General features: G+C 46.1%; 1 protein-coding gene across 1 annotated transcript; it reads left to right on the top strand.

Annotated features, from left to right (window-relative positions):
- The first annotated feature begins 9521 nt into the window (after positions 1-9521).
- On the top strand, positions 9522-12852 carry ELOVL3 (ELOVL fatty acid elongase 3). Its single transcript, XM_053949472.1, has 4 exons — positions 9522-9634; positions 10354-10484; positions 11687-11839; positions 12431-12852. Exons 1-4 carry the CDS (start codon positions 9522-9524, stop codon positions 12850-12852), a joined length of 819 nt encoding a protein of 272 aa, XP_053805447.1.
- The last annotated feature ends 2534 nt before the right edge of the window (positions 12853-15386 follow it).

Below are 15386 nucleotides of genomic sequence, written 5' to 3'. Positions count from 1 at the left end.
GCGGGAGGTGTTCGGGGCACGCTTGAGCCAGCTTTTCAGGTTCACCCGGCCCCACAGCTCCTCACCAAACTTCTCTGCGAGAGGCACGGCAGCCCTGTGACTGGGAGCCGTCCTGGCTTGGAAACACCCTGGGTTTGCAAATGAATGCGGGTTCCAGGTGATGGCTGTGCAGCGCTGCCCAAACCCTGGGCTGGGGGCAGCTCCTCGTGGGGAATAGGGAAGGGGTGCAGCCACACGCTGGCATGGCTCCTGTTATGACCCCTCTCCTCAGCCCAGTGCCGGCAGCTGCAGCACTGCTGGGGCACACATCGGGGCCTGGCACTGCCTCGGAGGCTGCTCCCCTGAAGGACTTTGCAACCAGCTCATAAACTACTGCTGCTCCAGCCCCAGTGCTGGCTTTGGAAGGGTCCCCGCACACCCCTGGCAGCATCTCCATGGGAGAATCTGGCTGTGGGCTGCCACAGCCACATCAATTCCTTATCTGGTTTTTCCAGCCTAGTAAGGTGGAGGCACCAAACAGCGTCAACAAAATTTGGCTAATAAAGAGGAACTGTCTCCCTCTGCAGGTGAGTGTGAAATCGCTCCATCTGGCAGTGGGAAGACTAGAGAAGACGATGATTTTTACTTACCCACCGTTTAATGACACTAATCAAAGAGCACTTCCGTGGTGGGAACCCCTTCCCTTTGCCTGTGCATGGCTCAGCCCCAGCCTCTCATCTCTGCCCGTGGGTATCTCCCTCATGGCCCCCATGCACCTCTCTGATGCTTTTGAGAGTGTGGGCAATGCTTTTCTCTGATGCTTCCAGGTTACAAATATTTCTCACAGAGGAAGGCAAGGAGCCAAGCTCTGTGAGGCCCCAGAGCCCAGCCGTGGCCATTTGCCATTGAGAGCACTGTTGGAGCAAGCTGGTCCCCACCAGCTTGCTCCCTAAGGGCCTCCTTAGGGCTGTGCCATGGCAAATGGAACTGCACAGCAAGTCCTGAAGGCAGTGCAATGGAAAGCAGCTTTCTCCCAGGTTCTCAGGCAAGGCATGATCTCAAAAACCAGAAATGCCCATGGTCCCTCCCAAGCTGTGCTTTTGGAAGGGCTTCCCAAATCCTTGCAAACACCAAGGAGAGATTACACACCAGCCAGGAGCTGGGCACTATGCCTTCCAGGACAGCTGAGGGCAGCCAATTACTCCAAACAGCTGACAGATATCTCAGGATACACCTCTCAGCCTCTTCCCTCTTTTTCAGGGACTTCTGCTAAGATGCTTCTCCCTCTCCAGCTGAGCTCATTTACCCCTATAAGGACCACTCTACCTGCTGCAATAAAAGACTCTGGGTGGGATACAGCTTTTTTTCAAGTTCTTACATCTACTCTCTGTGGTGACCATGGTAGGAATGGCTGTGTAGCAATGTTTTTAAGGAAAACTTTTGAATTATTATTTAGTAAAATATCTGTGCTAGTACTATAGTAGTGATGCTGTTGACTAACGTAATCCTGTCTCCTTTGAATTCAGCTATAAGAGTTTCTATAAGGTAAGTTCTTCCAAGATCAAACCATGTGCTGATCTAAAACTCAGCTATTTTAATAAAGAGCTTTGTAGAGTTGAATTTTCTTCTGTTATTAGCAGTCCTGGAAAAACAGAGGGATCCTGCTTGATTGGAAAGAGATAAGCGTGGTTATAGTGATATGCAGAACCATATATGTGTAGTTCAAAGGAAGTCTGTTTTGAGAAATCCAAGACAACAAGGAAGGCTGCAGGAGTTATTGAAAACAGAATGGTATGGTTCACAAGGGCTGCTGGGGAAAAGAAAAAAAAACAAACATAATATTACACATTCTGCAAATGGTAATGTTATAATGCCAACAGAGTTCAACAGATGCTTTGGATGGAGTTGAACTTAAGTGCCCTTCCTGCGAAGGTTTGGGTAAAGTCATCTGTCAGTTTAGGCAGAGGTAATGCTGGATTTTGGGCTCTAGGCAGGGAAGTATTAAAGGCTATGCCCTGAATCACTAATGATCTACATGGACTGCCATTAAGAACAGTCTTTTTAAAAGCTAAACTAACTGGGAAGGAAGGTTGAATGGCTAATTTTCATTAAAACAAAACAGGTAAGAAGCTGAGGGCCTTGGCAAGAACAAAAGACAAAACTGGTAAAAGCTGATCTTAAAACCCCTGCCTGTAGTTTGGGTTACAAAGCGGGGAGGAGCTGAAGAAACAACTGCAGACCTTTTGGGCAGCGCGGAGACACCTTTGACAGCTGGGTGTTTGGATCCCATCTGCCTTTTGTCAGGATTGCCCAGTAGCAAAAGAAGTGAGCACCTGTACTATAGGAAGAGGTTGAGTCTGATCAGGGAAGTTGCATTACAGTAAGTTTTGTAACAAAATGGTTGGAAAAAACCCAGATGCTGAACAAAGGCTTGAAGACTCTTCTCCTTGAAGGTCATACCTCGCTAACCAAGGAGTCTCTAACTGTGTCAGTTCAGATCTGGGTAAAGGAGTGTGGGTTCTCATTACCAGGACTTTCCAAAGATGTTTCAAAAGGGGCTCTGCAAAAAGAGGCAAGTAACTGGTGGTGGCAATCCAAGCTTTACTGGGGATCAAATTAGTCTCAAGGCAGAACCAAGTAGAATGAATGCTGATTAGATTCATTAAAAGGCAGAAACAAGCACTTTCTGCAGGAATAGCTTTTTAGTCCCACTTCTGTAGCCAGGGTATTCTACAAAGCAAAGTGCTGAGCTTTGGTTTTGTGGTCTCAACGTCGTCTGGGATTGGCAAATTTACCTGGACTCTGCAGTCTTGATAGACTTCAGCCAGAGGAAAGAGGTGATGTTTTGTGCATGTTTGGTGTTGGTGTAACTTCTGCTAACTATGACAGTAGATGATGATTCAGGTGGGGACTGGAGCACAAGAATGATTAAGTGGAGAGGGCCCAACATAAAGCCACTGGCAAAGTCTGGCTGTGAATGACCCTGGGGCAATTTTGCTTAGTTTAGCAAAGCAAAAGGTGCTTTGTATTTTCGAGAATGCAGGGTGGAGAGCTCTTACACACCATGATCAGTGTAAGCAACAGCTCACATTGGCAATTTCTTCAATGCAATAATGTTGTTATTGTCCTGTGGTTTATTTTACTCTGATTTAAGGCACAGGACCAGTTCTGGTTGAGAAATACTGAATGTTTGTACAAAGTCTCTCTCTAATGAACACTTCAGAAAACAAAAGTAGGTATGTACATGAATGCTTACAGGTGTTCTTAAACTCTGCTTGAGCTTTGAGACTTCTGTGATAAAGGCATAGCTGACTGGTTTGTTCAAAGGACACCTTTGATCTTAATCAGAAGTCATCCAGTGGGATTTTTGTACGTGCATCAGTTCAAGAACTTGTTAATTAAACTAGTCTCTGCCTCTAAATTTTCAGTTGTGAAAACAGACACCAATGAATTAAATTAGCAGATTCTCTACTAATCTCAGTTTTTCTGGATTCTGCATATGTATCCAACTATTGTTTTCCAAGCAAAGCTTGAAGACATGATAACTCCAGACAAAAGCCCAGCTGCCCACTCAAAGTAATTGTTTTAATCAATGTTTCCAAACACCAGTGGGCCTACTTACAGGCTTTAGAGAGCAAAAGGGTTTGTAAATGATAGGGTTTTGACAAAAGACCTGCTTAGAGGTGATTTGCATCATGGATGTTTTACATGGGATTTGTAACCTTTAGCTTAGAGTTGATAGCATTCTCATGAAGGGTCATTGCTGATTATGACATCTTTGGGTTAATAGCTCCTGATGTCACCACCATTTTGTTTACCCCTTAGGATGTTTAACTCTTAGCCCCTTTGTTATTTTCTATTCAAAGGTCTTTCAAAGTGGTTAGAACAACTAGGTCAGAGAGCAAGAAATAACTTGGCCAAGAGCAAGAAATAACTTGGCCAAGATTCCAAGTGGTTCCCTCTGAGAGGTCTCATATTCCTGTTCAATGCATCTGCTTTGGGTTTTGTTTCATGCTTAGAAAACACTGTCTGGCATGGTAGAGGGAAAGCAGACGCATCTAGTGTGTTCCCCAGAAGACATCTTTAAAAGTATGTATGTATACATGCATGCATGAAGGAACAATACTTTGTCCTGCTCTATGAAAAATTGTTCTCAAATGCCCAAATTTCTTGATCATCACACACATCCTTGAGAAGGACCATGCCCAAACACTGTACAGTGAAGGTCTGATACAGATTCAAGGACTGCTGATTATGGCTGTATCTTGCCAGGGTACAAAGAAGAGATGCTATTGCTGAGCTGTGTCTCTAATGGCCTCTAGTTAAACATCATGCAGGAATCTGCAAGGAAGGATTGTTTCCTCTGATACTGTGCAGTTGTTAAACCCCAAACTATTTGTACCAGCCTGCTTGGGTGACTCTTGCAAGGCAATGATGCTCATCTGAGGCTGGGGAAGTGGAAGGAAGACAGATGGACTGCTTGCAAACAGCCAGGGATCCTCTCTTCACCCTGGGCCTGAGGACATGTTTTTCCAGGAGAGGACAGCTAACACCTCCAGAGAGTCAGGAAGAAGCACAGCAAACCTCCTGCCTGCTCTTGCTTTTGGGTCTCTGTTCAGGAGGTGATACCTCCCTGCACTTTTGCAATGTTTTCTCCCCTCTAATGGCCAAAGATCTGAGAGCCCCTTGGTGGAAACCTTGGTGTCACAGGCCGTGGTGGCTGGTGCAGAGGGTGCCCTGTGCTGGCAGACCTGTGAGGCATCGAGCCGCAGGTCCAGGCATGCTCACCATTACCCAGCACTGGGATAGGGTCTCCCACAGATTTTCCTGCAGTTCTGATAGCTGGTGTTTATCCCTGTGTTCCCTTACATCTCCAAAGGAATGTACCTGTGCCATGGTGGCTGAGAGAAAGGGTTATAGCTAAACTTAACAAAGCAAGGCATTGAAGGCAAATTGGTAAATCTGCACGGGTCTTAGTCCTCCCAGAGTCAGTGTCTCCTGCCTACCTCCTGACAGAAGCTCTTTGCCACTGACACTTGCACTGCAACTCTTCCCTCTCCTTGGAACAAGTGATGCCAACTGCCTGGGTTTTACCCAAGCCAGCTATTATTAATCTTCTGCAGACTGGTTGTTATGAAGCCTCAATCTATGCAAAAATACGTGTGTTCGTGTGCTTGAGGCTTTGGTTTTCAAATAGCTATGCTATTTATTGTGCTGCATTACTTGATGTTGCCCTTTCTAAACAAAAGCTTTTCAGAGCTGCCCACATATGAAGTGCCAGAAAATGTAAATAATATCTCATTTTACATCATCTTTTGTATCTAGAGGTTATCATAGAATGGTTTGGTTTGGAACGGACCCAAACATCACCCAGTCCAAACCCCCCTGAAATGAGTAGGTACGCCTTTAACTAAAACAGCTTGCTGAGAACCCCATTCAGCCTTGAATGTTTTGAGAGACAGGACATCTACCGTCTCTCTGGGCAATTTGTTCCACTGTTTCACCACTTGTGTGGGCATAAGTTTTGTGTTAGCTGAGTGTAAGCCTCACAGCTCAGGGTAACTCCCCCAGCACATAATGTCAAGCTCTTTGATGCAATATGTGTTAAAACTAGGCTGCTTTCCAAAGTTAGGGAATCAATCAGGAGAGAATGTTTTTTTCCTTATCCTTACTATTTCTTCTTACCTCTTAAACCTGATTAAAACAAACTGTGATACGTGTAAAAACATGCCTTACCTGCCATGCCACTTCTGTTGGTGTCAAAAGAGTTAAAAGATACTTTGATCAAGAACACAAAGACTGTTCTTTGTTTTCATAGTGTGGTCAGTCTGGTGAAAAAGCTGCCCTGGGAGGGCCCATATATTAAGTCATATTCTCTGCAGTCAAGAGGGTCATATGGAATCAGGTCATTATCCTAAGCTTTGATGAAAGCTTGTGGTGCTTGTGCAAGGAGATCCTTCCATGGCTTTCACTGCTCTGATGTGTAAACCACAAGTAACAATCACAGACAGTATAACAAACTGATTTGGAGGTGGTTATGTGCAATAGCCTTGTCTGCTGGACAAAAAGTGTTCTCTGCACTGGTGGGGATGGCAGTGTAACTCAGACCAGCAAGGTCCAGCTTAGGTGAGGCTGACTCTGTGTGTACTCTTGTCCTGCAGACTGTCAGGGGTCTCATATTTAAGGGCAATCTGAACTGGCATATTAATACTTGGAGCTATTTTTTTTTTTTAATCAACAAGCCTGCTTCCTTGTTTCCCTGTCCCCACCTGTGTGGATCAGGCAGGTAGTTGGCGGCAGTACAGTGACAGTCAGCCAGCCAACAGGCAGTTGAAGACTTTGGTGGCCACATTGCCTCTAGCCCACACAGTTATAATGTTTTGCCCCGTTCTAGTTATTGTAGCTGCTCTCTTGACTCCTGCCACTATGTTTAAGTCCTACAGACTTCTCTGTGTCATCTTTTTTGTGTCACTTCCTATGGAAGTGGTTGATCTGTGAGGCTAGGGAACTGTAAATGCTTGCTGTCCTTTATCTTTCATAAAGTTTTGGTTTCGCTCATTTGTAGTATTCTTAGAAAAGAGATTATGCACTCTGTCTTTTTGGAAACCACTTCCTGCACTTTGGATCGTACCAGGATTTGGCATGTTGTTACTCATTCTGAATGGTGCCTGCAGTCTTTCACAAATATCTTCATAATCTCAAGGCTTGACAGAAGGCAAATGTGCTATCTACCACTAAAGTAGTCTATTTGTTTTTTACTGTTCTGTTACAGGAAATTAGTTTTAAGACTTAGGATACAAAATATTATATTTTTGCAAAAATCAATTTTCTTGTACTCTTGACCACAGGGCAAATAAGATGTAGGTGATGCTCAGTCCCAACATCAGAAATGAGTTCTCTCTCCATGTGTATTGGTGAAAAAGTGAATCTTTACCAGAAAACTAAAACTCTTGTTGAAAATAGCAATTTAAGTGATAATTTAATCTATTTAGGTCTACCTCAAAGAAGAATTATTTCTGGAATGCTGTAGAAGCAGTCTAATATGACCCAGCTCTCCATAAGAATCCACAATGTTATTTCATGGTCCTCTCAAAATTTTCCTTTCTCTTTGAGGTCCTACCTAGCCATTTTGGGCTCAAAATAAAGGCGTGGAGGCTTCTGTTCCATAGGGCCTCTGTCTCCTTCCCACTCAGTTGGAGGTCAGAAGAATGAAGTGCTCCCCTCCCATTGAATCAGGACTGCAGCCCTGATGTTCCTGCTCTGTGTGAAGTGTTGCTGGGGCTTCACTTCCTCACCTGCAGTGGCTGAGCTCTGTGCAATTCACTGTCATGTGTGAAAATAAGATCATCTGTTTATTTACAAGTTGCTCTGATGTCTAGATTGCATGTCAGCTGCTAAAGCCTTCTGAGTCCAGCAGTGTTTCTGAGCAGTGCCAGTGACCAGGCACTGTGCTTGGCAGCTCTCTGCGTGCTAATCCACCCAGATCCAGGAGGGCAGACAGATGTATTTGACAGAGGGGAGAAAAGAGGATAACAAGGCTGTCACAACTGCATCTGCATTGTGCAGGTGAGCTTTCAGTCTGTGACAAAGCCTGCTTTATTAAACAAGAAATGTGTGCCAGAGGATGCTAGAGCCTCATCCCTGCTATCTGCTTCTGTTCTTTATGTGTGTTGTTCTTGTTCCCATCTGCCAAGGAGACACTTGGGGAGGGCTACCAGCTGCCTGCTCAGGTGGTACCAAAAGCTGCAGTGTCATGAGCTGCTCCTGTAATTGTACATGCCACCACCTAAGGGATGGATGGACAGACTTGTCCTAGGAAAGGCACTGTTCTTGTTCATGTGGCATGAAACAGTTTCAAAATGAAAACTTTACTGAACCTAAAACTAGATTAGGAATAAGAAATTATGTCAATATCAGGATGTTTCCTACTCAGCTAATCCAACTCATCCTTGCATCTCTCGACATGTATTTAAAGGCTTTTTTCTCTTTTCATATGGTGCCTTACATAAAGGAGGCCTTGTTTAACAGTTGCTAAGCATAGGTCAAAAAAGCAGGTATTTTGTACTTGTAGTGCCTCAGCTAAGAACAGTGAATCCGCAGACAAAGAAGTCAGCAACAGTGAAACCATTGTAAAGAGCATGGAGAGGGATAAATTGATAAGGTTCCCAACATGGCTTTGCTGCTGAATAATGAGACTGAACATTGACTTGTATGCATTAGAAGGGCAAAAAGTTTGTGTTACTATGCTGCCTCTTCTCTGCTCTTACCCTTGGCTTTATTGGTGGTTGCACCTATTCTTGTGGTATGCAGAAGCCCTTGAAACAGATGAAAGTTTCCTCCAGCATGTACCTGAATATTCTGCCTGGTAATGCTACTGCCCAAAGTAAGTGATGAAAGATGAATGACAAGTGACCCAGGAATGGAGACTGCACAATCCCTGACCTGCAGTCCTCTGGAACGGGAAGAACATCCTTGGTGCTGGAAACACTAAGGTGAGAGCTGTGCAAGGCACAGTGGGAGCTCATGCTATGTACAGGGTGTTTTCCCTATGTGGGGTATGATAAAACCACTGCTGCTGACATGTGTAAGCTGAACTTTCCACAGATACATGCAAGTGCTCTGCAAAATGGAGAGTGTAAGTCAGGGGTGGTGCAAAAATCACCAAGGGATTTTAATTCCTACATGTTAAAATCTTTCCTGATTTTCTCACACTACTGCATTGTCAAATACAGAGAAAACTGTGGATGCCCAGTCCCTAGAAGAGTTCAAGGCCTGGCTGGATAAGGCTTTGGGCAGCTTGGTGTGGTGAAAGATGTCCCTCCCTATGACAAAGGGGTTGGAATTAGATGATCTTTAAGGTCCCTTTCAACCCAAAGCATTCTACAATCCTATGAAATGTCTTACCCAGGCAAATGTTCACCTGTTTGAAGAGGCAGCAGTTAAGCAGATGACTTGTGTGCAGGCACAGTGATGCCTGCATGAAGCAACCCCCTTCCAAGTCTGTGAGCTTTGCAGGGTGCAGCTTTGCACCTGTGTAAAGACATGACACTTGGGAGAGACACCAAGATGAGCGAAGTGACCAGAGGGTGCAATGAGATATGCTGTATTCAGGGGATTTTGACTGTGCTGGAGCCATTTTCAGCTGCAGGAACTTTAGTAGAAGATTATCCAGAATCCATCTAGTCTCCAGCAGTGGCCAGATGCTTCAGTCTATGGTGAAGAAGGCACAACAGCTAACCGCCATCAGGGTAATGGAATTTCTGCCTGCTGCTGGTGATAGTGTTGGAATCACCTTGCCTATCTGCTGAGGGATGAGCTGGGCTGGATGGGGAACGGGAGGACCTCCTGCTCATCCTGACTGGGTGACCAGAGCCTCCCCCTCCTTACCCAGCAGAAGGAGTGGGAGGCTCCGGTTCTCCGTCGGACCAGGCGGCTCCCGGTCCCGACTCCTGCCGCGGTGTGATGTTGGGGCGGAGCGCATTCCCGGGACTATAGCCACCATGAACTGTGCGGGAGTGACTCGTTTCGGGTCGCTCCCGGGGATGCTGAATATGGAAGCAAACATTGACCCGTTGGAGCTGCAGCCGCTGGGGGAGTATGACTTCGAGAAGAACTTTAATCACCGGGCAGCCAGGAAATGGATGGAGGAGAATTGGTGAGAGGAGAGGAGGTTGCTGACCTGAGGCATTCCAGACCCTGGGTAGCCCTATTGGGTCCTGCTGCTTTTAGCAGAACAACTGTGAGGATCTTCAGTTCTGAGGAGGAGAAGATTGGGGGTCTCTGGTTGCATACCTGAGGCTGTGGAGGACGGGGTGCAGCAGTACATGTGGCAGAGCAAACAGCGTTGCAGGTGGTGCTGCAGCTTGTAGGGAGATGGTGATGTGGCAAGAGGGCAAAGAGCACCCACAGATGGCCACTGCTGCCCTTGCACTGGCAAATAGGGTACTCAGCCCTGCCATGCTGCACTAAAGCCTTGGAATTTGTGGGATATAACACAAGGCACTTGAGGCTCCAGCTTACATGAAACTGGCCATTTTAGACATCCTCTGCCTGTAGAGTCTCACGTGTAAAGGGATAAGATGCATTTATGTGTTTGCTTTGGATCCTGCTCACAGGCTACCAGAACCTGCCTCATCCCATCAAGGTCTTGTGGAAATCTCCATGATGTAGCAGTTCTCTTTCCTTTGTGCAGTCCCCAGGGTTATTGCTTGCTCACTGTCAGGGCAGGCTTTCTTGTGACCAAACCCTACTTTAACATGAGAATGGCAGGTCTCTTTTTTCTTGGTGAGAGTACTTTGCTGGGGCTACAGAAGTCTGGCTAAAAATAGGTCAGTTTGGGTCTTTTTGTGACCGTTCCCTCTTCTCTACTTGCAGGCAGAAGTCTTTAATTTTTTCTGTTATTTATTTGATCCTGATCTTTGGAATCCAGCATTTCATGAAGGAACGGAGGCCCTTCAAACTGCGTGGACCACTGGTCCTGTGGTCCTTCAGCCAGTCTTTGTTCAGGTATGAGCCTTTGTTAAATCTGGAGACAGCTGTAGACCCTTCCTCAGAACTGAATTGATGGAAAGTTCTGGTTATTCCTTACATTACTAGGGAAATACATTAATTTTTTCCTCTTGAAGGCCCTTTCCAGCTAGGAGAGTGACCTGCTTATACAAGTCATTTATTTCTCACCAGAAATACTCCAGCAAGAATGAGTTGCAAAAGGAGCTCTGGGGAGAGTGCTTGAAAATCATTAGTAGGTAGATTTGAACGTGAAGCCTGCAAGAGCAGACATCTTCCCTCATTCAAAGGGTGCTTGCCAATTGCAAATTTGATTTGAGGTCTATTTCTCTTTAAAATTTAGATTTCTTTCTCTTCCCCTACCCACCCCCCCCCACTTCCCCATTTCCTTAATCCCATTGTGTAGGAGGTGGGGAAAATTCTGCTGCACTCACAGAAGCACAGAAAATTAAATTAAAATGTGCTTTCAAACTGTCCAGTCTTATTGAATAGGTTTCCTGCAGTGGCCATGAAAATGTTTTGGCCCGTGCTCTGTATTTAAACTAGCATATGTCAATTTTAGAAAATTCCCCTCATCTCCACAACTTTTTTTGTCTGTTTGGGGGGACAGAGAAAAACTAGACTACTGCCTCTGTAACTCCAGTTGGCTTTGACAAGCTCAAAAGGACACTGGTTGTCCTCTGTCAGGGCAGGGTATGGCAGTCATCTGTAAAATCACAAGCTGTGGGAGAGGGGAGGTCAGGGGATAGCTGTTCATGGTCTGTTCAGAGTCAAGCTTGTGCTAATGAAACAGGCTGATAACCAAGAAAAAGTGGTATTTTTTCTCATAAGCTGTAGGAGTTGCTTGCCACAGGAGGTTATAAGTGCTCCCTGTCCTCTGGGCCCATGTTGAAAGGCAGGAAAATTGCCCTCCATTTCTCGTCAGGTCAGGCAGCTTTTGCTCAAGTGCCTCTTCAAGCAGTGGATGCAGGGGGTGCTTCCCTGAGGGGAGCACTCTGATGCTGCTTGTCTTGCAGGAATAGGTTTTAAATCCTGGCTAAGACTTGTTAGGAAGTCTAAGAAGGCAAAGGTTTCTTTAAATGTCTCTGAGATTGCCCTGAGCATCAAGATGGAGTCAACTAAATATCCATGGATGCAGAGCTGTCAGAGGCTATGTTGAGGCCCTGGGCACAGTGTTCAGCTCTCCTCTGGTTTTCTTGCTGTTTCATTGCAGCCTATCAGATCTGGAAGCAGATGGCTTTCCTCCTTCTTACCAAGGGATTTAAGCAACCGGTGTGTATTCTATCTTTTTATGTCCACCCTGTTTCCAAGCTTTGGATGTATCTATTTGCACTGAGCCAACTTGTTGAAATAGGTGAGTCTGAAACTTCTCCTTATCCTGTGTGTTTATAATTGCTTTGCTTTTACAAGCAGATTTTCTTTCACAGGTCTCTGTCCAAATGTTACTTGAAGAAAAGGGTTCTTAGTCTTGCATGTGTCACTCGTTTTCTTGCTCCCTACAGCTCGACTCAGATGATATGCTTGCTCTCCACGGGGTTGCAGCCTGATGTTACTGTTCAAGTTTGATCCCCAGGCCAGTGCCTGGACTAGGCAATTCTGCACTGGAAAGACCCTGGCAAGGGGGCAGCAGACAGGCAGGGAAGGATGGGCTTTCCACACAGCTTTCATAAAAAGAAGTAAAGAAGAGCCAGTTGGAAATGCAGTGCAGGTAGATCCAGGAAAGCAAGCCTGGGGCAAGGGGCTCTTACACTACAAATGTGCCAGAAGGTAGGGTGCCTAAATGGTCCTCTTCAACACAGATTATTTCAATGGGAACCTAGGCTTTGGTGGGATCAAACTACATAATGGCTTCAGCATTGAAGCTTGCTTGGTCTGTTTCACATGAAAACTTGTGCAGCTGCTGTGCTTTCACCTGACTAATGATATACCTCTTCCCCAACCCCAGGTGACACTTTGTTCATTGTTCTTCAGAAAAAGAAGCTCATCTTCCTCCACTGGTACCACCACCTTTTCACAATGATTTTGTGCTGGTATAGCTATAAGATGATGGCAGCTGGGGCAGGGTGGAACGCAGCCTTAAACTTCAGTATCCATTTTGTGATGTACTTCTACTATGCTGTGGCAGCCGTGGGCATCCGGGTACCCCACTCCCTCACCATGCTAATCACCACTTCACAGATGGTGCAGATTACAGGATTTGTAATAATTAATGTCTTTATCTTCTTCTGGAAGGATGATAAGCTCTGCCAAGTTACCTGGCCAATGCTTTTCCTTTCATCAAGCTTGTATACCACTTTATTTGCCCTCTTCTCCAACTTCTTCGTGAAAACTTACCTTAGTAGCACCCAGAAATCAAAAAGAAATTAAAACCAAGGAATGAAAGAAGAGATTGTGATGGAAGCGGGGAGAGAGGGAGAGGAAAAGGGGAAACTTTTCGCTTCTGTGTGGAGCCTAAGTACCTGATGGGATGGGTGTGATGGGGTTTAGGAAGAGATCATTGTGGGTAATAGCCTTCAGAGTAACTTGCACATTGGCTTTTGGTGTGGCTGCCTTGCAGCGGGTGGCATGCCAGAGTGAGGTGCAGGTTGTGGCAGGCTGGTAACAGGAGAAAGGGGAAGAGGCTGGGGTCTGGAAACCTCAGGGTTTGTGGTTCTGCTTTTCTTTCCTTGCATCACTTGGGTTTGCCTTGTGCCTCACTTCCTTCCTGGGGACTGATAGAATCCTGCATGCATCAAGACTCTCCTTGGAAAAAAGGTAGAGAAACTCCTCTCAAAGCAGCACTGCCCTCTCCATGGTCCCCAGTTTTGGGGAAGAACAGAGCCCAAACCTGCTGCTACTCTGCAGGGAAACCCTAATAGATTGCTGGTGGGAACAGCACTGAAATGGAAAATTCCTGCTGTTTTTTTAAGGTTATGTAGGGAAGGGATCTACCTGGGCTCTCTCTTCTCCTCTGTGATGCAAGGAACTGAATCCCATGAACTTTAATGGCTGTTACCTGTGGTGTGCCTCTTGTAAAATATTAACCCATCTATTTAACTTGACTAGCTACTGCCTCAAACCCTAAAAGATGAGCAGGGTCCAGCTCTGTCCTGTGGAGTGTGTCAGGCATTACCAATGGTCCCAGCCCATGGCCAGTCTCATGGGCTGGGGACAGAAGGGTCCCAGAGTCAACTTGTCTCTGGGTGTATCTGCCACTGGGTGATGTGTTAAAACAACTAATAAATACTGTAACGTGTGGATTGATTGATTTCTTTGATGCCTTTTTCATACCTGACCTTTGTACAGAACTGTGAGAGGAATGCTGCCTTCTCTATCTTGATACTGTGTCTTCTTGAGGGTTAGCAACGTGTCCAGCAGGCTGCCCCTCTGTGCTTACCCCTTCTGCAGTCATCAGCTGGTCATGCTGCCTGAGCATCTTTGCTCACCACCAGGGAGCTAGAAGTGAGAGAGATGATTAAAAAAAAATCAGGCTGTTGTTTTACCATCTGAAATGAGCATGTCACTGTGCTTCATAAAACCAAGATGTGCTTCAGAGCCTGAGTTTGAGAGTCCGAGCTTCTGGGTGGGTGTTGGCTCCTACCTGGTGAATGAGTTTGGCCTTTCAAGGCAGTGGACTGGAAAGTTACCACAGGGCAGTGGGCTGCACTTTCAATGCTGGGAGATGGCAACAGCCCTGTCCAGCCTTCCCTGACAAGGGCTCCTGCTCTGGACTTGGCAGCATTTTGGGTAGTGGTGTAACAGCACCTTCCCCAGCTGTGGAAAGGCAGGAGCAGTCAGCTGAAGGGTTGGGGAATAGGAATAAACTGGCTTCCATATTTAGGTCTCTTTAGAGAGGGGATGGTGAACATATGGGAGTAATGGGGTTGTCTCTCTCCTGCATAGTGCTGTTTGGGGCACTTTCTGTAACAGCTGTGGTCCTGGTGAAGCAGCTGCCAGCTCTCCTAAGTTCTACAGCTGCCGCAGGCATGCTCTCTCAGCTGTGTCCGGCATTTGTGCCAACACACACAATCACAGAATCATCAAGATTGGAAGAGACCTTTAAGAACATCAAGTCCAACCATCCACCCAGCACTACCACTGTAACCCCTAAACCACATCACCCAGCACCAGATCCTGATGCCTCTTAAACACCTCTGGGGTGCTGACTCCACCACATTCCTGGGCAACCTATTCCAATACCTGGCCACCTTAACAGTGAAAACATTTCTAATATCTAATCTGAGTCTCCCCTGTCTCAGCTCTAGGCCATTTCCTCTTGTCCTCTCTGTAGGCAGAGTAGAAAAAATCAGTCCCCACTTTGCTGTAACCTCCCTTCAGGCAGTTGTAGAGAGTGATGAGGTTCCCCCTGGAGCCTCCTCTTCTTGAGACTAAACAAACCCAGCTGCCTCAGCCATTCGTCATAAGACAAGTTTTGCAGACCTTTCATGAGTTCTTTCTGGACATGCTCCAGCACCTCAGTGTCCTTTCTGAAGTGAGGGGGCCAGAATTGAAAGTAGTACTTGAGTTGTGGCCTCACCAGTGCCAAGTGTGGGGACATGTTCCCTTCCCTGGTCCTGTTGGCCACAGTATTCTTGTTACAGGCTAGGATGCCATTTGCCTTCTTGGCCACCTGGGCAAATTGCTGGTTCATATTTAGCCCAAGTCCTTTTCTTCTGAACAGCTTTCATGCCACTTCTCCCCAAGCCTCTAGCTGTCCCTGGAGTTGCTGCAAGACAAGTGCAGGACCCAGCACTTCATCTCCTGCAGTTGTCCTTAGCCAACTGATTGAATCTGTCCAGGTGTCTCTGTAGAGCCTTTCTCCCTCTGAGGAGATAACACTCCCAGCCAGCTTAGTGTCATCTGCAAATTTACTGAGGATATACTCAATCCCCATGTCCAGACCATCAATAAAGATGTTAGGA

Source organism: Vidua chalybeata, chromosome 8, assembly GCF_026979565.1.
Source record: "Vidua chalybeata isolate OUT-0048 chromosome 8, bVidCha1 merged haplotype, whole genome shotgun sequence".
In the NCBI taxonomy this organism is placed as follows: Eukaryota; Metazoa; Chordata; class Aves; order Passeriformes; family Viduidae; genus Vidua; species Vidua chalybeata.
Note: the sequence above shows the minus strand (reverse complement) of the source record. Positions and strands in the feature narration are given on the sequence as shown.

What these genes read in the sequence shown, in the direction of transcription:
- ELOVL3 (XM_053949472.1), top strand. Translation starts at nt 9,522, where the DNA reads ATGCTGAATATGGAAGCAAACATTGACCCGTTGGAGCTGCAGCCGCTG. An exon ending in AAATGGATGGAGGAGAATTG is followed by an intron (nt 9,635 to 10,353) that starts GTGAGAGGAGAG and finishes CTCTACTTGCAG; the next exon opens with GCAGAAGTCTTTAATTTTTT. An exon ending in GAGCCAACTTGTTGAAATAG is followed by an intron (nt 11,840 to 12,430) that starts GTGAGTCTGAAA and finishes CCCCAACCCCAG; the next exon opens with GTGACACTTTGTTCATTGTT.